This window comes from Lichenostomus cassidix, chromosome Z (assembly GCF_008360975.1).
Source record: "Lichenostomus cassidix isolate B80296 chromosome Z, HeHo_3.0, whole genome shotgun sequence".
NCBI lineage: Eukaryota > Metazoa > Chordata > Aves > Passeriformes > Meliphagidae > Lichenostomus > Lichenostomus cassidix.
The window spans coordinates 73,474,980-73,497,122 of record NC_139511.1 but is presented as its reverse complement, the minus strand read 5'-3'; the positions used below and the strand labels follow the sequence as shown (position 1 = coordinate 73,497,122).

Below are 22,143 nucleotides of genomic sequence, written 5' to 3'. Positions count from 1 at the left end.
GATATGTGTTTTGCACAAGGCATGTTGCAAAGAAAGGAATAGGACAGCTCAGGCTCCCAACCGTCAGTCAGTGAACAGACATATCTGGGCCCCAGTATCACACCTACCAGAGCTTGTTAGCTCAGTTTAGAGCCAATCTCCAGTGCAAAATGGGTCAGAAAACAAGTTTTTCCTCTCATCAGCAAGGTAAGCCAAGGCTGGGAGGAGGAAACTAGAAAATGATGTAAAAGAAGTCCAGTGAAAGAAAGTGGAAAGCAGATCTGACAAAGGTGAAAGAAGGGAAACCGATGTCCTGAAGGGAGCTGGGTGGTGGGATCCTGCAGAGCAGTGGGTGGGCAGGTTGCTCAGCTGGGGTGGCTGCAGAAGCCATGGGAGAACATTAGCACAAACAAAACCCAACCCCTGGAGATGGTCCAGCACCCCAAAATGATGGAGGTGGTATTCACTCCTTCCCTGGAAGCTCAGGCCCTGTGGTTTGGTTCTTCCAGCCCAGCACGCCATGGGGAAGCTGGGATGAATTTCATGGTTGGAGAATTTTCTGGTTTTAATAATTGATCAAGAGCGAGCAGTGGGATGGAGAGGCCTCGTGCAGCGATGTGCTGCTTGTGGGCTCACCAGCAGAACCACTTCCAGCCAGGAGACAGCGTGGAGTGGGGCTGGAGGCAGGGAATTGCCTCCATCAGAGGGGCTGTTCAGGGCTTACAGCCTCCACAACCGGGCGGAAGGGTTTGCTTTCATCTCCCTGCCTACAACATCTGCAGCCTGGACTCGTAAAACTTTCAGTGCTACTTTAACCCTTCAGGCTCTTTTTCCTTTTAGGGATTTTTCTGGGGACAAAAGGCTGCAGTGGAGGCATTAAAAACCCCATGCTGCAACACCCCTAGTTGGAGGAGCTGCCAGCTCTGTCTGCTGCCCAGGGAGAGAAGGACAGTGGGACCTCAGCCCACAACTGGGATCATTCCCTGCAGGCCTCTAGCTTGAGAGAGACTGCTGGACTGGGACAACACCGGTGTTTCAGTGTGTATACTATAAAAATAACATTTATTGGGACTTTTTTTACAGAGATGCATCACCACTCTTGGCAGCAGTGAGGCTCCAGGGTTGGATTGATTTTCAGCACAGTCAAGCTCAATGCTCCTAATCCAAAGCCTTTCAGCTCTTGGAGGTCACACTGAGTTCAGGAGGCAAATTTCTCACCTGGGGCATATTTTTGTTGCAGGAAAACAGATCCCTAGATAGGGACTGGCTTTGTTAGAGGAAACTGATCTCAGATACAGAGCTGCTCGTAGCTTGGGAAACTCCAGGGAGATGGAGCCAGAGTGATTTTGGTGCTCAGAGCTCGGCAGCTTCAAATACACCCATGTCCTTCCAGGGGAGACTAACAGTCCAGTAAAACAACCTCTGCTGGAACAGTAAGGGGCACCAGATAATGATAAAACAGAATCTGAGGAATGTCTAAAATGGACTTGAATGTGGAGGTGGTCAACATGAGCATCAGGAAACACCAAGGAACCGCAGCAGATCTTGGTTATACATTTCTGTCCCAAATCTCATCTGCTTTTTGAAGCTTCAAGCAAGGTTCCCACTTGTGGACTCTGCTTGGTTCTCCTGAGCATCTGTGAACTCCAGGAGTCCTGTAGGGATAACAAAGTGGAAAACACAACTCTCCTGCCTTCCAAATGCAGGAGGACTTTGACAAGTGCAGGATGAAGACTCAGAGCCTGGATGGGTGAGGGAAAGAAAAAAGGTTATTAGGAGTTATCATGACTTTTAAGTCAGCTGGGAATGTGGGTGGATTGTGTTTTTTTCTTAAATAGTTGGGTTGGCAGGGCTTGGCTGGGCTCTGGGACCCTGGCTGGGGGTAGTTGAGGGACAGCCCCAGGTTTGACATGCCCAGGGGTGTGCAAATCTCCTCCATCAGGCACTGAAACATCCAAACCTGAACGATGTGAGAAATTCAGCTGCTCCAAGTAGGCTGTGTGGGGCTCAGTGTTGAGGGAGGAGGAAAAATGGGGAATCTTGCACAGAGACAAGAAGCTGTGGTGGAAACTGATGTATTTCCTCACATATCCATCATTCCCTGAATTAGCAAATCTCTGCCCCTCTTTGGTTTTGCTTTAAGCAATCTCAGGGTCTGACCCAGAACCCTAAAAGCAGGACTCTAAGCTTGTCTTTTGGGATCTGGCCCAGGGATGTGATTTCTTTCTCATCTCGTGGTTTCACAGTGGTCCACAGCCCATGGTGGCCTCAGACTGCCAGTTTTCCTGCTGCTGGAGCCTTCCAGGTGCATCCCTGAGCTTGACACATCATAGAGCCACTCTTAACCACCTTGGGCAAACGGCTTCTGCCTCAGTTTCCCCTTCCTCCCAGTTATCAGCCCCTGTGCCTTTGGTGGCATCGGGAGTGACTTTCCCCTACCAGCAGAATTTGTTTATTTTGGAGGCTGGGGATGGCTTCTCTATTTACACACCCGAGTGAGTGCTGGAGATGAAAGCTGACGGAGAGCACGGGGAGGGGAGCTGCAGCTGGGACACGAGTGCTGGTGTTTGCAGCACCTCCACGCCAGGAGACATCAAAGAGGGCATGGCACCCTCAGCTCCCAGGCAGCGGGGAGCTGAAATGCCCTTCCAGTTCAGGCATGCCTCACAGTTTGCTAAAAAAACCCCACTTCTTATTAATCTGCGATTGAAACTGTAATTATGTCATCGCTCTGAACAGCCCCATCGACAAGTTGGGGCACGGAGGAGGCTGAGCTGCTGAGGCTGGCGTGCCTCATGCAGCCCTGGCCGCCTCACCAGGCTGGCACATCCAGGGTGTCCTCTGCGCTGGGGACAAAACCTCTGCCACCCTCCTGGGTGGGCAAAGCTGCTCGCGGTGGACGCATGGCGTGTGGTCACTGCCCTCCTGCACTGCTGCTGCAGGTCTGTGGCTGTCCCCAGCCTTGTGTCACAAACCTGGGTGGCTTCGCCAGGGTCAGACTTTTCCATTCCATGCCTGACAGAGCATCCCGTTGGGAATGCAGGGCTCAGCTGCTTCTGTAAGGTGTTTAATCCAGACACAGCCCCTGAATGCACCCGGTGCCTTGGCTGGGGGGTTCCTAGGTCCCCAGAGAGCCTCAGTTTCTGATGCTGCTGGTTTTCCAGCTCCCTAAATGTCACCTGGGATGGCTGGTGCTGCCCCTGCACTGTGCACAGTGCCAGGAGCCTCTCCCACCCCAGGGAGGCTCAGCTCTCCTCCACCCAGGGGCGTTTGACCCTGCAATTTCCCCAAAACCACTTTTCTTTCCCCAGAATCTTCCACCTCTTCAGGTGCCCCTCATCCCCCAGGAAGCCAGCCCTGCTCCCCCAGCCCCACACTCGCCTCTGCTGGCTCAGAAAATGCTGGTTTCAGCTTTCATTGCTCTCAAATGTTTTTTTGGACCCTATTAAATAACATTACAAACGTTGATGTTAATTAAAATTCCTCCTAACCACTCCCTGCTCACCCTCCTCTTGTAACCCCTCCTTAAAACCTCAGTCATTTCTGGGACCTTCCCAAACAGAGGCTCTCCAGACCCAGCTTTTTTTTGGGGTGTTTCTCCGTGCCACATCCCTCCTCTGTAAATAAGCTCTGAGGTGCAAAGCACTGTCTGCTTTTTCTTCATTGCCATCTTCCTGTCGTGTTGTCTGTCCTCGGAGCTGAGGCGTGAGTGACTTCAAAAGGATTTATCATGTTTAGGCTGGTTTTTGTGCCAGGAATGGTATCAGCAGACACACAGCATCTCACAGGAACAAATCTTGTCAAGGTTGGTGCATCTCTTCAAAAGATGATAATTTAGGAAGTGAGCTCCCACCTGTCCAGCGCTGGACCTTGAATATCTGGAACAATGTCTACCACATCCCTGGGGTTTGCTGTCAGTAATCCCTGTTCCTGGTTTATTGCCTCCCTTTGGATATTTTTTGTCCTTGCTGGGGGAGAAGATATCTTCCTTTCAGGAGGACTTGTCTGCAGACAATGAGAAAATGAAAATACCTCCAAAGTGAGGTATTTCTTTGAACTTCAAAACACAACCCAGCCGAGGAAGAAAAATAAACTAAATTTATAGAAAGTGGTGTTGGAAGAGAGCACTTAAAATCAACTAACCCCCTGCGAATCCCAAGGGCAATTCAGACACCCTTAAACTCCCTGCAATTGGTGTTTTTCCAGCCTGTTTTTAAAAATCTTAAGTGAGCGATACCGTGTTTTTTCAGGCAATTTTTTTCCAGCCCTCTATCATCTGTCTGTAACCCAGGCTGTATCTTCCTTCCTGCAGGTTAAGCCCACAACTTCTGAGCCCTTCTTTTGTGATAATGAAGGGTTTATTTCCTTTCTCTCGGAGGCTGTATTTTACTATTTACAATATCCCTTCGTCTTTTTTTTTCTTCTTTAGACTAAACAGCCCCAGGTCCTTCAAGCTTCCTTTTTGGCGATATCTTTTGATTTTCTAAGCAATTTGCACACCATCCTCTAGACTGCCTCTATTGCTAGTTTAACACCTTTATTAGTAAATCATTATCCAGGGTTCACTAGGCATCACTTATTCGGGTAAATGCTGTTTATAATGATATCCTTTTTGTTCTCATTATTGTAGAATGTGAAAGTTGTCACCCAGCCATCTTCATGGCTTTGCAGAGGTGAGGGATGGGTGTGTAAGGTCTGTTCTCAGCACCAGACTGCATGAGGACCACAGGGAGCTTGCAGGGGATTGACAAGGGCAGCTCAGTGGTTCCCAGCTTTCCAACCACGTCTTGGATGGCTGTGAGGACTCTGTTCCCAAAGAGATATAAACACCCACCAGAAATCTGGGGTTCCTCTGAGATCTGCAAGGATTTGAAACCCTGGACTAGTGCAGCTCCAACTCGCAGGATCCTGTGGAAATTCAGGGTGAAGTCCCCAGATTTGTGCTGGGCAGGGAACAGAACTTGCCAGGCATTAAATAAAAATGGGTCAAGTACACCACATTTTTATCCATTCTGAAATGATGGGTTTTTCCACAAAGACATTTTAATAAGGAAAGCGTTTTGTGCTATTTATTGCAACTATCTCTGAGGATACAGTTGACTCTGAAGATAAGAAGGACCTTGGAATTCCAGGAACATCATCACCAGTGGGATAAGCCTCAGCCACAAGTGCAAAGTGAATTTCCCTTTCAGAGAGGACCTCAGACCCCCAGGTAGAGTAAAAACCTCCAGCCCTACACAAGCACAGCTAGGAATGTCTTTTCCAGTTGAAGACCTGATCTGGGATCTGTGTGGCAAAGCAGTGAATGGTCGTGCATGAACTGCATGTCTGCTGAGAGTGTTTTAAATGTTTTAAGGAACAACACAGTGCACTTATCTTCTGCCTGAAAAGTCTGCACATATTGCAGAGGTTTTGGTCAAAGAGCTCCATTTACTCTCCTGCATATTTTAATTCAGGCCATTTGAGAATAAAACACACAGAAATATATTTAACTGCATTTTCAAGAGCATTTAATGATGTCTGCTTCCTCAAGGGTGATGATCAGAGAACAACAGGGTGTTTTGGGTTGGAAGGAACCTTAAAGACCCCCTTGTTCCACCCCATGCCATGGGCAGGGACACCTTCCACTGTCCCAAGCTGCTCCAAAACCCATCCAGCCTGGCCTTGGACTCTGCCAGGGATCCAGGGGCAGCCACAGCTTCTCTGGGCAACCTGGGCATCCCCACCCTCACAGCCACGTATTCCCAGTTTCTGATCTAAATTCTAAATGTTCCTGAATCCAGCTTTCTGAGGCTCAGTTTCAAGCCCACCATTGCTTCAAACGCTGGCAGAAGGGAAGTTGTGCAGGGAATTGATACCATGCTGGAGTCAAAGACAGCTCCACTGATGATGGGCAAGGTAGGGAGTTTCCCACAAAGTCCTGCTCTCTGGAGCAAACATGTTGGCTCTAGGAAGGTTTTGTGGCCCTCAGGGGAGTTTGGATATCTGTGGTGCTTCATTGTGTCCTGTGGCTCCATTCCTTGAGAGGGAGAAGATGCTGTGGCACTAAGGAAATGGAGGGGGAGCATGGGCAGCAGAGGACCCTGAGGGAGGCATGAATTTCCCTGCAGGATCCTGGTGGTGCTGTCACTCCTTGCTTCACCTTCCATCTCTTTTTTTCCCTCTCTTCCTTCCTCCCTCAGGCCAGGACAAGATCTTTTCTTTTATAAGCTGCAGACACCTTTGTGAAGTGACCCTTAGACTAGGTTGTTTGAGGTGAGCAAAGCCCCTGCCAGCCACTGTCGATTAATTATTACTTCCAACCTCCTGCTTCTCAACCTTGGGAAACTGCTCTGTATTGGGTAATTCCTCATTTTTCTCCACCCCCCCTCAAATGGGCAACAGTCAAATTGCAACTTGCCCCAGGTTTTTTAAAAAATATTTCCTGTCAAAACTGCAGGTCAGAGACAAGAGACACTTGGAAAGGGGTCCCTGGGTGGAAGGATGTCCATGGGGATGTTCCCCCTCTGAGGCACAGGTTCAACACAAGTTCAGCACAAGGCCAGCAGCATTTGGGAGAGATTCTGTGGCAATGTCAGTGCCCTGGCACAGAGACAAGGTGGAGTCTGGCTGTTTCGACACCGAGCACTTCAGCCCTCGGCACGATTTCCATTGGCACCTGAGCCAGGAGCCAAGCAAAGGGAGACCTTTGCTCAGCTGCCTATTAATGATTTAGTTTTAATTAAAGGCATTCACCAGTCAGTTGGTGAATTCACTGACCAGCTGGGGGGATAAAGGGGTGGTCCCTAACCATCATGTCTCTCTACTTCTGTCACTAATCTGGCCGGTTTTGGTATTGCAAGGAGGGGAGGAGATGGGTGCAACGGGGGCACTTAGGAGGAGTGAGATTGTGCTTTCAGGGAGCAAAGTGAGGAAACCCCCACCCTGCAGGGTGCACAGGGATGACAACTGAGTGATGCAAAGCCCCCCTTTGTCCTGTGCTTGTCCCCTCTCTCTGTATATTGTGAATGCCCAGTTTTGGCTCTGCACACCCCAGAAGGAGTGAATTCACCACCTCCATCCACCCCAAGTGCTTCATTCCTGGTGCCACCCAGCTGTCCCAGCAGGCTAGGGAGCCCTGGCTGCCCTTGCCATGCCCACCCAGCAGTGTCAGGGCTGCTGTGACAGTGTCCCCGCTGTGCTGACACCATTGCCCTGTGAGTCAGGGTGACCAGCCTGCTGGCTGGCCCTTATCTCCTTTCTCTGTCTTATCTCCCTCCAGTAGAAATTGGATTGGGATCGGGCGCCCGGGGGCAAGGCGGGGAGCTCCAAGGGGATATGATAATGGCATTTCCCGGAGGCAGAGCTCTTGGGCAAGGGCTCCTAGGAACAGCTCACAGGGACGGCAGTGCTGAGGTGGGTGACATTAAAAAACCTCTCTGCAGAGCTGGATTCCTCATCGGCCTGCAAAACAGCTGGCACTGAGGTAATGTTGGACACCTTGGAGGCAAAAAAGAGTGATGAGAGACCCTGGGGGCTCAGAGTGACCCAGCGAGGCTGAGGATGATGGACAATGCTGGTGTCCATCAGCTGCAGCTCATGCAGCAGCTTATGTGAACTGCAGCTTATGTGAACTGGGAGTGAACAGAACATCTCCTGCATCTGGATCAGCACAGGGAAGTGACTCATGGCTGGAGATCCAGACTTGTCCCAGAAAACACCCACCCCAAGGCAGTGAGGCACGGGGTGAGCCTGGTGAACACCCCTGGGAGGCAAGCACAGGGACGATCCCTTGGGATTGGCGATGCAGACCTAGCAGGGATTCATCCTCTGCAGGGCTGCTGGGTTCACAGCCCCCATGGTGGGCTCCACGCACCCCCAGCAAGACTTTGGGGTGATGTGGGGTTGGGGTTTGCACGCACAAGGGTGACAGTAAGGGACAAAGGCCACCAGCTGTCCTCCAGAGACCCTGGCTGGGCGTCCTGGGTGGAAAGCACGGCGGTGCCCTGCCGTCTGGGCTCCTTTCCAGGCTCATCATGGGACTCCCAGCAAATCCCCTGGGGCAATCCGATCTCCTGGACGCCAGGCACCTATCCCTGCCTCTGGCACGTCGGGTTTGCCACGGTTTAAGGTGCCAAAGTTCGTTGACAGTGGTGGCGGCTCAGGCACACCCACAACCCGTGCCACCCTCCGTGGGACAAGGCAGGTCACCCTGCCAGGAGGAAAGAAAACAAGGTGCAATAGGGATAAAGTCACTTTGCACCCAGGTATAAAACCTTGGAGGGGGAAAAAAAATCACCCCATGATACGTCCTACGTAAACCCTGGAAGCTGTAGGGCTGCTGGTAGACATTAGCTGGTTTTATTTCACAGAACATTTGGAACTGATGATGAAACTCTGTCTGAAGCCTCACAGAGACAAATGACACGTTTCCCAGTAGTCCTTGAATGGCTATCAAATGTGTCATAGTTAGGAGCCAGTCTGGAGGGACTTTTCCTCCAGTAGGTCCTCTCCCAGGAAGTTAGTCTGCCCTGTGCATTCCCTAGATTTGTCAGTGATCTAGGAGGCAACCCTGTTAAAAGAATTGGTGAAGTTTCTACAAACCCTTGAGTAATTTAGGAGGCAAAATAACCTTGCAGTAGAAGTCTCCCATCTGTTCTGGGAAGGGATGGTTGTCTCGTTGGGAAACACAACTGGCCCTGGAGGGACGCAATGCCACTTGTCCCTTTGTGGCTCTGGACGGTTCAGTGTGAAACCCCCACGACCACATCCTCGTGCTGCTGCTGCTTTCACCATCTCCCCTGGCCAGGAGGGGACTACAATGTCCCCAGAGAGAGGCACAGAGTGCTGTACGTGCTCCCTGGGCCACCCACACACCTCTGCACGGGGCCAGCAGCTTGCACAACCCGCGGGGTCAGGGACGGCCAGCACAGCTCCGGCTCGTGTGTGTCCAGGTGGGCAAATTCATCTCCATTGTGGGGTGGCCACATGACAAATGAGCATTAGGAGAAGTGTTGGCAATGCTGGAGGGTTGTCTGGAAGCCCAGCTGGTTGGCATGGGACAAAAACCTGCCAAAAATCCCTTGAAGCACCTCCAGTGCAGACTGTGGTCCTTCTGCACTCCAAATCCACTCCCAGTTTTCCCCTTTGTCTTCCCATCCTGGGCTGGGCTGGGGCAGACCAGACCCAGGGCTGGGCTAGGGCAAGGCTTGGTCAGCCATGCTCTATCCCAGCCATGAATACCTGAAAAGGAATAAATCCCATGGCAGCATTTGAGCTACTATCTCAGACTGGGAATGCCATGAGAAGAGCCTGTCCAAGCTGAGGAAGCAGTCAAACTACAGTGAAATCACAGAAAGACCAAGTTAAAATAAAATAATCTGGTGCCCCCCACTCGCCTCCCTCCCTGTGAACTCCACTGAACTTTGAAAAACCAAAACAAAACAGGGCTGAGTTCAGCCTCAGTTCAAGTCGTAGATAAAGTTCAACCTCCTTCTAATTTTATTCTGACAATTCCCACCAGAAAATAGGCTCCAGCAGGGCACCCTGGGGGTAATCCAGCCCTTCCCTCACCCTCACCAGCCCCCCTGGTTGTCCCCAAACCTCCTGCTCACCTGCAGGTGGGACAAGGAGCACGAGGCATGAGGAACATCCCCTTGGGGTGGCCATGGTGCATCACCTTGCCGTGGGGCTGGCTGTCCCCTTCTGGGGAAGGGCCACACCAGGCTGGGATAGATCTCCAAGGGACAACTTGTAGTTGTCCAACAGCCTGTTGGACTGTTTGGGTTTTTTTTTCCCCATTGCTTCCTTTAGAAGCATCACTTTGATCCAGCACCAGCAAATAGAGTTGGAGAAGAGAGTAATTAGGGGAGGAATTGGGATGACAAGGAATTGTGCATGGAGAAGTGGGAAGAACAGGAGATGGTGCTCCCTGCAACCTCCTCCTGGCATTTACAGGGAACATGGTGGGTGGTGGTGATTCCATGGTGGGTTTTTGGGATGCAAATCCAGTGCACACCAGGGAACATGGAGAAACTTTGGACTCCCCGTCCCTGGAAGTGTCCAAGGCCAGGCTGGACATAGCTTGGAGCAACCTGGGATAGTGGAAGGTGTCCCTGCCATGGCAAGGGGTGGCATGGGATGATCTTTAAGGTCTCTTGCAATCCAAATTATATGGGGATTCTATGATTCTAAAGGGCTTCCAGAAAATGTTAACAAAGGGAGAAAACCCTTGTGTGAGGTTCTGGGGACATAAATCTGAGCTGCAGGGACCCAGGATGGTCACCTGTCCCCAAAAAGGTGAGTGAGGGTGGCGACTGGCACAAGGACAATTCATCTTTCCCGAGGAGGAGACACCCTCAGCTGTGAAAAAGGAGCTGAGGTGGCCAATTGTACAGCACAGAGTGCCTGCAAATGCAGAGGGAGCAAAGGGAAATATAAATTACAGGACAGAGAGCAAATGGAGGGAAAAAAAAAAAGTGTAAAATGAGCTGAAAAACAGAACCCAGGCAGCAGCACTGGGTTATTTGCATTTAGCCCCCTTAGGAGAGCAGTGATCCCCTGAAACACCCTCTTGGAGTGCTCAGAAAAGCAATGGAAATGCAATTTTATATAAAGAATATATACAGGAGGATGTGTCCATGCGATGATTGTAAAAACTAATTGCAGTCACTACATGCAACACAATCCCTCTCCCAAACACTTCATTGCCCTCCCCCCCCCAAACAATTCTGCATTTATCTCTAAGAAATCAGCACAAACCCATGGTTTCTAACAAATACCCTGCATTTTTTGTGCTTGAAGAGAGGAGCAGAGCAGCCCTGCTAACTGGGGGTTGGTTTCATATGGGAGTTGTAAAATCCAGCCCTGGGGAGAGAAGTTACCTTCGCTGTAAAACAATCTGCCGACTGGATTTCACAATCTTCGTCATCTTTCTCTCCCCACAGCAATATTTTTACAGTGTTTGCCCTCAAACCAGTTTTTCATCAGCCGACGTGTGTAATTACCACCAGACAGGTTTGGGATAACCCATCCCCTGGTGCAGTGTTTCCTCCCACCCTAATCTACCCAATCTTACAGACTTGCTTTGAAAGCTGACCTCTTTTGGACCTCAAGATTTTACATTATTAAAAAAAAAAAAATCAATTTAAAATTGCTTTCTGAGTTTGAAGGTTGCTAATCCCTGGCAGTGTCCAAGGCCAGGCTGGACAGGGTTTGGAGCAGCCTGGGACAGTGGAAGGTGTCCCTGCCAGGGCAGGGGGTGGCACTGGATGAGCTTTAAGGTCCCTTCCAACCCAAACCACCCTAGGATTCCTTGATTCTATGATTAAGGCAGGGAGTCATAAATGCAGACCAAGACTCATTTTGGATTTTATTCCAGGGAGAAAACAAAGTGCCAATGACAGATAATTGTCTGTGGTTGACAGATAGGACCTGGGGAAGCCCCAGCTCAGCTGATACCTGGCCATGTCCTGCCAGGCTGCTGCTGCTCAGATCCCACCTGTGTGGCCCCCTGGCTCTGGCTCCTGCACAGGGCTGCAAGTCTGATGCCAGAGCACAGGATTCTGTGCCAGGAAAGCCCAGAGCTCCCTGGTGTTAGCTTTAAAGGTAAAAGAGCACTGCCTGTTGCCCACCTCCACCCACAGGACAGCAGCCAGAAGGAACTCCTCCCTGGCGCCTGTGTGAAGCACGAGCAGGTAGGATTTGTCCCTTGGCTTGGGAAACCTGGGTGCTCCGTCTGTACCTTCAAGCACCCCCAAATAAAAACCCGTGGAGGTGTGGAAATGGCCCTCACAACCACCCACTTGGACTTTGCACAGATCCTAGAAGCCAGGGAATCTCATGGGCAACTGTCTTGGCCTGCTCAGGGCAGGGAGATGGAATTAGATGATTTTTAAGGTCCCTTCCAACCCAAACCATGCTGGGATTCTGTGATTCCATGACCTCTCCTGCCCGTGCAGACCCTCACTGCAGTCCAGCTCATCGGACAGCTGCACACACCACACCTCCACCAGCTGCAGGATCAACTCCAAGACCTGGTTTCTGCTCACAGCTCCACCACCAGCGACTGCTGTGGGGTCACCAGCAGCACCAGCAGGGTCTGTGCAGTCCTACCCCATCTTCACAGCATCACTGAGGTTGGAAGAGCCTTCCAGGATTATTGAGTCCAACTTGTGACCAATCCCCACCTTGTCACCTAGCCAAAAGTGCCACATCCTGTCATTCCTTGGACACCTCCAGGGACGGGGACTCCAAACCTCCCTGGGCAGCCCCTGCCAATGCCTGACCATTTCTTCTTTCCATGAAGAAATTCTTCCTGATGTTCAGCTTGAAGTCTTGGCTGCAAAGCCACATGTGTCATGCATTTGGACATCAAGAATGATACACGTGAGGGGCAGAAATGCTGATGCATTTCCCTCTGGCAGGGCTGGGAGAAGAGGAGCAGAGGCTGAAGAAAGCTCAGGACCACGTAGCACACGGCAAAGGTGATTTCTCCCATCAGACCTTTGCCATCTCCTGGCATCACTTCCTCAAAGTGGAAACTTCTGATGGGAAAGCTCTGTGGGAAGTTATTGAAAAGGTCTGAGCTAATAAAACCCAATTTGTTTAAATGTTATTGCTACAGCAACATAAAACACATTGAAACAAAATGCTTTGTTTGATGAAAAACTGGGACAATTTAGGACAGAATGCAATTCTGAAGTCTCGAGAAGGCGTTTCTCTTGAGAGGGACTTTGCATTTTTTCCCATTGACTCTGTGGCATGACCATCCATGACTGGTGGGAAATGGCTTTGATCTGGCACAGGGTGAGGCATCAGCTTAGCATCATATCCACCACGGTTTTGCCCTTTGTGAGGTTGATAGAGCCCCTCAGAGGTTGATAGAGCCTCTCAAAGGCTGATACAGCCCCTCAAAGGATGATACAAACCTTTAAAGGTTGATACAGCCCCTCAAAGGATGATACAGCCCCTCAGAGGCTGATACAGCCCCTCAAAGGATGATACAGCCCCTCAGAAGCTGATACAGCCCCTCAGAGGATGACACACCCTCTTAAAGGCTGATACAGATCTTCAAAGACTGATACAGACCTTCAAAGACTGATACAGCCCCTCAAAGGCTGCAGCTCCGAGGGGATCAATGCCTTGGCACAGGGCAGACAAAGCCACACCTCCGTTTCTGGGACCATCCATCCATCCATCCATCCTTGAGACCCCATGCTCACCTGTATCAGCAAGGATAACTACAGTGACCCTCCAAGAGGCACAGGCAAAGTCTGCATTCCTGAAAATTCTTAATTCAACAAATTACAGCCCAAGGATGAAGTACTTCTTGCAGAAGTCTTTCTCTAGGAGTTCAAAGAAGTCCTGGAGAGCAAGATAGACATCAAGCTAGGCTCAGAAGTCACATTTATGTAGCCACACAAGACTCCAGCTTTATAATTGGGGATTGCAGTGTAGGATACAAAAGGAAGAGGCCACATAGCCTTGTAATGTGCATGTTTGTTTCAATACCACTGCTTTTCTTGCATCCCAAGCAATAATCACATAAGATACAGTTCAGCTGGCAAACAGAGCACCAGTGTTATTACATTAAGGTTACTTGTATTTCTTGCCCATTTTGCCACCAGCAGGAGCATTTAAAAACTCCCCTTAACACCCAACACAGATGTGGAGCTGCTGGAAGAGGAGAACATCTTTTATCCCAGCTCTTTGCAGGTTTGCCATGTTTTAGGGAAGCCAAGCAATCTTACTCTGATCCATGGAGTCTTTATTTGCTGCTGTCTGGGTTTTTGGCAGACATGAGGAATTCACAGAAATATCCCTGCATCTTGAAAGCTTCAGCTCTGTAGCGATGCCCATCCATCTGCTCCAAATCTTGTGTTACTGCAGGTTATTTTCACATTTAATGTATCTTGGTGGTCCCAGGAGTCCAGGGATTGTCTCTGCTCTTGGCTTGTCTGCTACCAGCCCAACTCCAGGGCTGATAAACTCTTCCCAGAGCTGGTCCAGATGCTCAAACCCTTGATTAGGAACAGGCCAAGCTCCAGCTCCAGCACATGCCAGAGCTGTGGGGGCTGGCTGCAGGTTGGAGCTCATGATGGGGATGTTTAGGGGTAGATCCTTGGAAAGGGTGGCACATAGCCATGGATGGATTTCATAGAATCACAGCATAGTCTGGGTTGGAAGGGGCCTTAAAGACCCCCTTGTTCCACCCCATGCCACGGGCAGGGACACCTTCCACTATCCCAGGCTGCTCCAAGCTCTGTCCAGCCTGGCCTTGGACACTGCCAGGGATCCAGGGGCAGCCACAGCTTCTCTGGGCACCCTGTGCCAGGGCCTCACCACCCTCACAGACAGCAATTCCTTCCCAGTTTCTGATCTAAATTCTACATGTTCCTGAATCCAGCTTTCTGAGGCTCAGTTTCAAGCCCACCATTGCTTCAAACACTGGCAGAAGGGAAGTTGTGCAGGGAATTGATACCATGCTGGAGTCAGACAGCTCCACTGATGATGGGCAAGGTAGGGAGTTTCCCACAAAGTCCTGCTCTCTGGAGCAAACATGTTGGCTCTGGGAAGGTTTTGTGGCCCTCAGGGGAGTTTGGATATCTGTGGTGCTTCATTGTGTCCTGTGGCTCCATTCCTTGAGAGGGAGAAGATGCTGTGGCATTAAGGAAATGGAGGGGGAGCATGGGGAGCAGAGGACCCAGAGGGAGGCATGAATTTCCCTGCAGGATCCTGGTGGTGCTGTCACTCCTTGCTTCACCTTCCATCTCCTTTTTCCCTCTCTTCCTTCCTCCCTCAGGCCAGGACAAGATGTATGCATTTCAGTTAGCAAAAAATTAATTGTGTTGGGCTTGTGAAACATTTTCCAGAGGAGACCTCTGAGTAAACCTGTTTTTTCTGAGATTGGTTCGGTTAGTCAGAGCATGGCACTGATAACACCAACGTTGTGGCTTTAATCCCTGTATGGGCCACTCCCCTAAGAGTTGAGCTTGATGATCCTTGTGGGTCCCTTCCAACTCAGAATATTCTGCGATAAACATCTTGAGTATCATTTTCAAAGACTGTTTTTAACAGGCAGCAGTGACTGAAGAGCCCTTGTTGCTGTAGAATTGGGTGGAAAGATGTGATCCATCAGGAGGTCTTCTAACAGACCCCATGGCCCATCCTCCATGAGCTCTGAGCCCTTTGCCTTGATCCCACAGCCTTCATCTCAACCCATCCTCCATGAGCTCTGAGCCTCCAATCCTGCTTCCATGGCCTTCATCCCAACCCATCCTCCATGAGCTCTGAGCCCTTTGCCTTGATCCCACAGCCTTCATCCCAACCCATCCTCCATGAGCTCTGAGCCCTCTGCCTGCTCCCTCAGCCTTCATCCCAACCCATCATCCATGGAGCTCTGAGCTCTCTGCCCTGATCCCATGGCCTTCATCCCAACCCATCATCCATGGAGCTCTGAGCCTCCAACCCTGCTCCCTCAGCCTTCATCCCAACCCATCATCCATGGAGCTCTGAGCTCTCTGCCTGCTCCCTCAGCCTTCATCCCAACCCATCCTCCATGGAGCTCTGAGCCCTCTGCCTGCTCCCATGGCCTTCATCCTCACCCTCATGAGAAGGGATGGGGAGAAGGACCAACTCCATATGGAGGAGGAGCAGGATGTGGCCCAGCACCAGGAGCACAGAGCCATCCACATGGAGTCCTCCTGAGCTGCATTCCCACCATGAGGGACACTCTGCTGCCACCACCCACTTATTCCTTTTCTCCCACCCAGAACAAAAGGATGGTCCTTCCCAGAGCAGGAGAAGCGATACTGTGTAACCACAAAGAGATGGGGAAATGTCAAGCTTTAAACATTTATTACTCAGATGATGCATTTTATAGCATACAGTGGATCTGGATGTTCTATAAACAAAGACTGAATTGCCACAAAGAGTTATGAGCTCCCTTGTTTTAACAGTCTCTGAAATGCTGAAAACGATGACTTTGTGATTTCTCTAAGTATGAATATCTAGTCTTTACTCTCCCCAAAACCTTTTTCCTTTTTTTTTTAATTTTAATTTTTTTTAAAGCGCTTAGTTTAACAAATATGATTAAATTAAAAATGTTGCGTTTTCAAATGCAAATAAATACATTAAAAAAAAAAAAAGAATTGCTAGCATTAACTCAGTGTTCTGAAGGACACCACAGCTCCCTTGGCTATCAACAGTGGACTTTGCAACCCTTAGTATTATTTCTTCTGAAAAAATACTGAAAATATCACCAGGACTGCCTATAGCTATCACCAAGAAGAGCAAAATTAGTGTAAAGCCATAAAATACCCAGCAGGGAAATTAAAAAAAAAAAAAATCATATTTAAGATTTTGAGAGATCTCCAAGTGAGGGGTGTTATAAAAATAAGCATGAAAATAAATCATAAGTTATTCTGACAAGTTTTCTTCCAAAGCCATCAATCATGCCAAGAATAGATACTAATTAATCTCCTTCAGGGGAAGAGGGGAACCAAGCAAATCACTTACTTTTCCTTCTTTTTCCCCCGTTTTTGTTTCACCTCCATATGCACGAGACTTCTCCAAACCACAGTGAAATCCCTCGTGGGGAAACCAAGAAAGTCACTTCCTGTGTAGCAAAACCCATCAGTTTGGAAAGATTTTTACCAGGAATGAGGTGAATTAGACTCTGGGGAGCCTGGCAGGCAGTCAGCAAACCTGCTCTGCATCCAGAGAAATGGGCACAGAGGTGATGCTGCTGCCACTCACCTTCACACCACCCCGAGGTTTGGCCCCACACACATTTGGCCCGAGGGGGTTGTTTTCCCCTTTGCTGATGTAGTTGTATGGGGACAATGCAGTAAAACCCCACACAGGTACTTTTATTGAGCAGCAAAGATGGAATCTGGCTCATTTGGGGAGATGTAGCTGGTGGCTTCGCACCTAAAAACACACGTTGGAGAATTCCGCTCTTTGGCGATCGTCTCTAAAGTAAGCCAAAAGAAAAATAAAACAAAAAAGAGAAGAAAACGCTCCAGGATCCCCAGGTGCTCTCACCCAAAAAAATTCCCCAATGTTGTTCCCCATCCTGCCCATCAAATGTCCTTGTGGTGCCTCTTTTCCCAACACGGTACCCTGGTGAATGATGCCATGTGCCTGCTGGCTTCCTATGAATGGACTTCAGAAAGATACCATTGGCAAGATGTAATTTTTGGGAAAAAACCCCATTTTTGGTCAACATTCTCGGACATCAACAGAGTGACTGATGTATCAAAGCAGTTAATGGCTGGATGAACTTATGTTAATAGCGGAGATAAACAGCAAGACATTAAAAAATTATGGATTTCACATAGAAGTTCTTCATTTCCAGTGCTGGAAGGGAAAGTCATGGGCCAAGCCTGGTCAGTGGGGGTTGCAGGATTGCCCCACAATGAGAAATTGAACAAATCCTCACAGCAGGTAGGGGTAGGGAAATGCTTTAGGACAAATACTGCCCTGTGGCTTACACTTTGACTCCAAGTGCCTCCTGATGCACTGATGGGTGAAAATTCAAGTTTTTAGAAATAAAATCCCCAATTCTTTGTGTTTTTCTTTCTTTTTTTCTTCTTTCACTACGTCCCGAGAAAAATTCTGTGGGAAGTGAGAAGCTGCAGGGGTCAGAGTGGCAGTCTGGATCACTGCTGGCAGGATCCCTGGCACCCCAACCCATCAGGTTGCTGTCCCTGCTATAGGACTTTTCTGTTATTAAAAAAAAGAATAAAAATATCAAGACAAAACTGTTTTTCAGGCCTTCTCCCGAAGACTGACACTGTGCCTGAGAGCACTGTGATGGGTGTTATATCCCCTTCTCCTCCACTCCTTGAGAACTCAGGGAGCAGAAAAAACAAAGAGCAATGGGCACAACCCTGAGCCTTGTAATACTGATGGGCTTTGCCGCCTTAATGAAGTTCATCTGCTCATTAATACTATCAAACCACGTTGCTACTAACGAAGCTGACCCAACGCAAGGCGCCGTGCGAAGTTCCTGGGCTTGAATAAGTGAAGCAAAAGTCAATTTCTCCAGACAATTCCCGTGCACTCAGCAATCATTTAGCTGCTTTCTGGGTAGACAGGAAAAATGAAACTCCTGTTTCCAGCTTGCTCCTCTTGCTCCAGGCACAGAATGAAAACTGGATCAGCAGATAACCAGATGGAAATTCAGGTAATATTGAACTGCAGCATCACGGCTCTCACCCCCTGCAATGCATTTTCTGCAGAAAATTTCTGCCCTTCACATTTTGCAGCAAAAGCTTCCTCCCCATCGCAGACAGACCAACACATTCATAAGGCACCCGAGAACATACTGCACATCCAAGGAGGTCGGGGTGAAATCTCTCTTCTCTACAAGCCACCAGAAATGCAACATTTTGCTTGGAAAAATGGGTTTGAGCTGCTGAGTTCAAGCCCAGCCTGCTTGGTCCAGGGTCCATGTGCGGCGCCATCACCACAGCGTAAATTCTCGTATCACCATAGAGGAAATAAATTGAATAGTGAGAAGAAACCAGGATGGGCTGCTGGCATCATGCCTTCCTTAGCCCCTGCAGGCAGGATGGGGCAGCCTGCATCCTCACTAGGCTTCACTAGAAAAAGTACCTGGAGGGATTTCCTAAGTCAAAGTGTTGCTAGATCAGCAACAAGGAGCCCACCGAGTTTTCTTCACGATTCAGGAGCGATGCAATGGCGTGGTGTTCCCTTGAACCAGCCTCTCCCACGCTGGTGGCACCTCACTGCTGTCCCCCAAGCTGTCCTCTCCTTTGGGAAGCTCCAGCACAGAGGCAGGAGGGGATCCTGGAGCAACCTGGGGATCCCCAAGCACACTCTGCCTCCCTGAAGATGTCCCCCATCCCTCGATGACACTGCCACTTACACCGAGCATGGGACAGAGCTGGTCCTGCACACTGCACACCTAGGAACGCTGGGTAGCATACTCAGCTAGTTAGAAGCCAGGCTCAAAACTTCTATTTTTGGCTTTTTCTATTTTTCCCTCTTCTTTTTTCCTCTTTTTTTGCTATACACTGCTTGTCTTCTCTTTACCAGTCTCCAAAGAACATCAAACCTTCATTTCTCCCTTGCCCTGTACATTATTAGGCCCAACTATAACAGGCCTGGATTTAAATGTATAATTACAACCATGACAGTAATAACAATAAAGCACTCCTTCAATGGAAACAAAAAAATTATTACAAAAAAAATTAAATGGTTATAGTGGCTGAGGAATAACGGCGACTTGAATAGCAAGAGCCACAGAATCCCCTGTTTTTAGAGCCCCCAGCTCAAAGGACACATTTCTCAATCCACTAAGGAGGTTACTGGCAAGATGAAGGTGGCTAGGTAACTTCTGTAGTGGCTTTAGGACTCCTTTAAAACACTCCTTCTGCTTCAGCATCTTCACATAAACCGTAACCCAGCTCGAGGGAAGGCGCTGCTCTCCCCATCCCCGAGCTGCTCACAACTGTCCACCCGACAATACAAGATAAGAAGAAACTACAAATGCTCGAGAAAAAGAAAACCCAGTGCAAATAAGAAATTCATCCCGCTCTCCAATCTGCCTCCTAAGTGGTGGCGGGTAGGTGGGGGAACACACAGAAAGTCGAAAACAAGAGAAGGAGGGGGGGAACCTAACGCAAGCCCCGCTTGACAAAAGCCATCAATTATGAGCGTCTGGTGTAGTGTGTGCCTGGCTTTGTCCTCTCGAGACATCTGCTGCCTGCTGTCTCCTGCCAGTTGGCCAGGGCAAGGCAGGAGGATGGCGTGAAAACAATACTAGCCCCCACTTACATTTTTTTTTTTTTTCCTTTTCCAAATTCTCTGTCTTCTTTCGAAAGCCAAACAATAACCCGGCGGGATGCGCTGCTGCTGCTTGAGCAATGAGTTCAGAAAAAGAAACCCCTAAAACAAAACCACGGCAGGGAGGAGGGGTGGCACTTGGCGACGCGGCCGAAAAAGAAACATGCTGCTCCCTCCCCACCCCACAAACATATTCTCGAGCATGCTGGGACTTGGTCTGCTGGGGGATTTAAATCAGAAAAGCTCTTGCCGGGTCCCTTCAAGGCGCAGGTCTTCTTCTCGTCCCTTACCACCCCACCTTGCCCTGCCCCTCAAGCTGTCAGTTTTTGGATGGTCTTGTTGTAGTACTGCGTGATGGTGGGCGTCAGGGGGTTCCAGTTGTTGGCGTGCAGCTCGATGACCTCCAGCAGCAGGGACCTGGTCAGCATGGACTCGGAAGGACACAGCATCTTGTCGCGCGCTATCGCCAGCAGCTCCGTCATCATCTCGGGCAGCTGCTCCTCCAGCAGCCGGCCAGTGCTCTGCAGCTGTCGGGAGAAGAAAGGGTCAACCATGGATTATTGATCCTTGTGGGTCCCTTGCAGCTTGAGACAGTCTATGGTTCTATCACTCTGTGATATTAAAACATCCCCCTGGCTTTTTACAGACACCTCCCGTCCCTTTGGTTCTCCTCTGCCTGGTGCAGGCAAGGTTAAAGGCGTCGTGGCTTTTGAAAACCAAAACCACCCAGCAGCAGCTCCAAGAGCTGAACACAAAGGGCGAGGTTTTCAAAAGCATCCGCACCAGGCTGCTGGAGGAGTGAATGGTTCAGCTCCCACTGACTTCAAAGGCGGCAGCGACGGATTGCTTTTGAAAAAAAAGAAAAAAATCCCACCTAAAAATCATGCTATTGTCAAAACAAAGTGCAGGCTGTGATGTGGTATTCCTGCCTTCTACCTGGCCCTTCATTTACTCGCTGATTCAGAGCTCCCAGTGACTCCCAGTCATTAGTTGGAATAAGCAGAACGCTCCTGTGTGCATAACAAATCCTGCCCTGCCGAGATCTGCATTTATACCTGTTGTGCTGCTTTGCTGAAGACAGCCAAGGGCTTTTTCTAAAACAATTACTCCTTGAAGAGCCTCCATCAAGCAGCATAAGCCCTAGGTGGTTCCACAGAGAAGGTCCAAGCTTGGGGTGAACAGCAACAAGTCCACCATCACGGGAGGCTCCCCAAAGTAGAGCTCCCCAAAGTCCTCTCCTTAAAAATTGAACCCTCCTGCTCATCTGCTTTGCTCAATTTTAACTATTCAGGCTTCAATTTCAACTGCTCTCTGCAAAGAAAGCATCTATTCCCATGGGTCAATTACTTCCCAAAAAAGTAACCAGTAAAACTCTGCTATATTTCACAGAATCACAGAATCAATCAGGTTGGAAAAGACATCCAAGATCATTGAGTCCAGCATGTGACTGATCACCACCTTGTCAACCAGACCAGAGTACTGGGTCCAGTCATTTATTTCTCTGCAAAACTGCTGTTGAGCACAACAAACCTCTCTGTGTGAGTCACAGGGCAGCTTTTCCTTCAATACAACTGTTTCTGTGCTTAAGAAGTTAATGGAGGGTGAGATTTGAAGGACCCAGGAAGATACAATTTTGGGATAGGACCCCAGCTACCAAACTTCTTGCATGCATTTACATGCATCAGGAGTCCAGTGAGAGTCTCAAGGGCCATCTCTTATCTCACAGTGGTCTTCTACCTACAGTGCTCCTGTGAGACTCCACCTGGAGTCCTGAATCCAGTGCTGGGGCCCTGAGAACAGGAAGGACATTGACCTGCAGGAGTGAGGCTAAAGAAGGCCATGGAGAAGGCTGGAGTCCCTCTGCTCTGGAGCCAGAGTGGGAGAGCTGGGAGTGTTCAGCTGGACAAGAGAAGCTCCAAGGAGAGCTCAGAGCTCCTGCCAGGGCCTAAAGGGGCTCCAGGAGAGCTGCAGAGGGACTGGGGACAAGGCATAGAGGGACAGGACACAGGGAATGGCTTCCCAGTGCCAGAGGGCAGGGAGAGATGGGATACTGGGAAGGAATTGCTGGCTGTGAGGGTGGTGAGGCCCTGGCACAGGGTGCCCAGAGAAGCTGTGGCTGCCCCTGGATCCCTGGCAGAGTCCAAGGCCAGGCTGGACAGGGCTTGGAACAACCTGGGATAGTGGAAGGTGTGCATGATCAATTACTGCAGAGGGGTGTTGGATTAAATGATCTTGAAAGGTCCCTTCCAACCCAAACCGTGTTATCATTCCCTAATGCAAAGAGACAGCAGAGATATTTGGGTCTGGAAACATCTGACAGCTGCTGGGCACATGCATGGCCAAGCACAGAAGGGGAAGAGCAGTGAGGAT

At 49.5% G+C, this 22,143-nt stretch overlaps 1 protein-coding gene across 3 annotated transcripts in view; it reads right to left on the bottom strand.

Annotated features, from left to right (window-relative positions):
* Positions 1-15,799: 15,799 nt before the first annotated feature.
* Positions 15,800-22,143, bottom strand: part of CTIF (cap binding complex dependent translation initiation factor) — a 147,450-nt gene continuing 141,106 nt past the window's right edge. For all 3 annotated transcript variants that reach the window (XM_085043830.1, XM_085043831.1, XM_085043832.1), the window contains one exon: positions 15,800-20,300. In XM_085043830.1, coding sequence (XP_084899956.1) covers positions 20,085-20,300 — 216 coding nt within the window. In that variant the 3' untranslated portion in view covers positions 15,800-20,084. The remainder of the gene's footprint in view (positions 20,301-22,143) is intronic.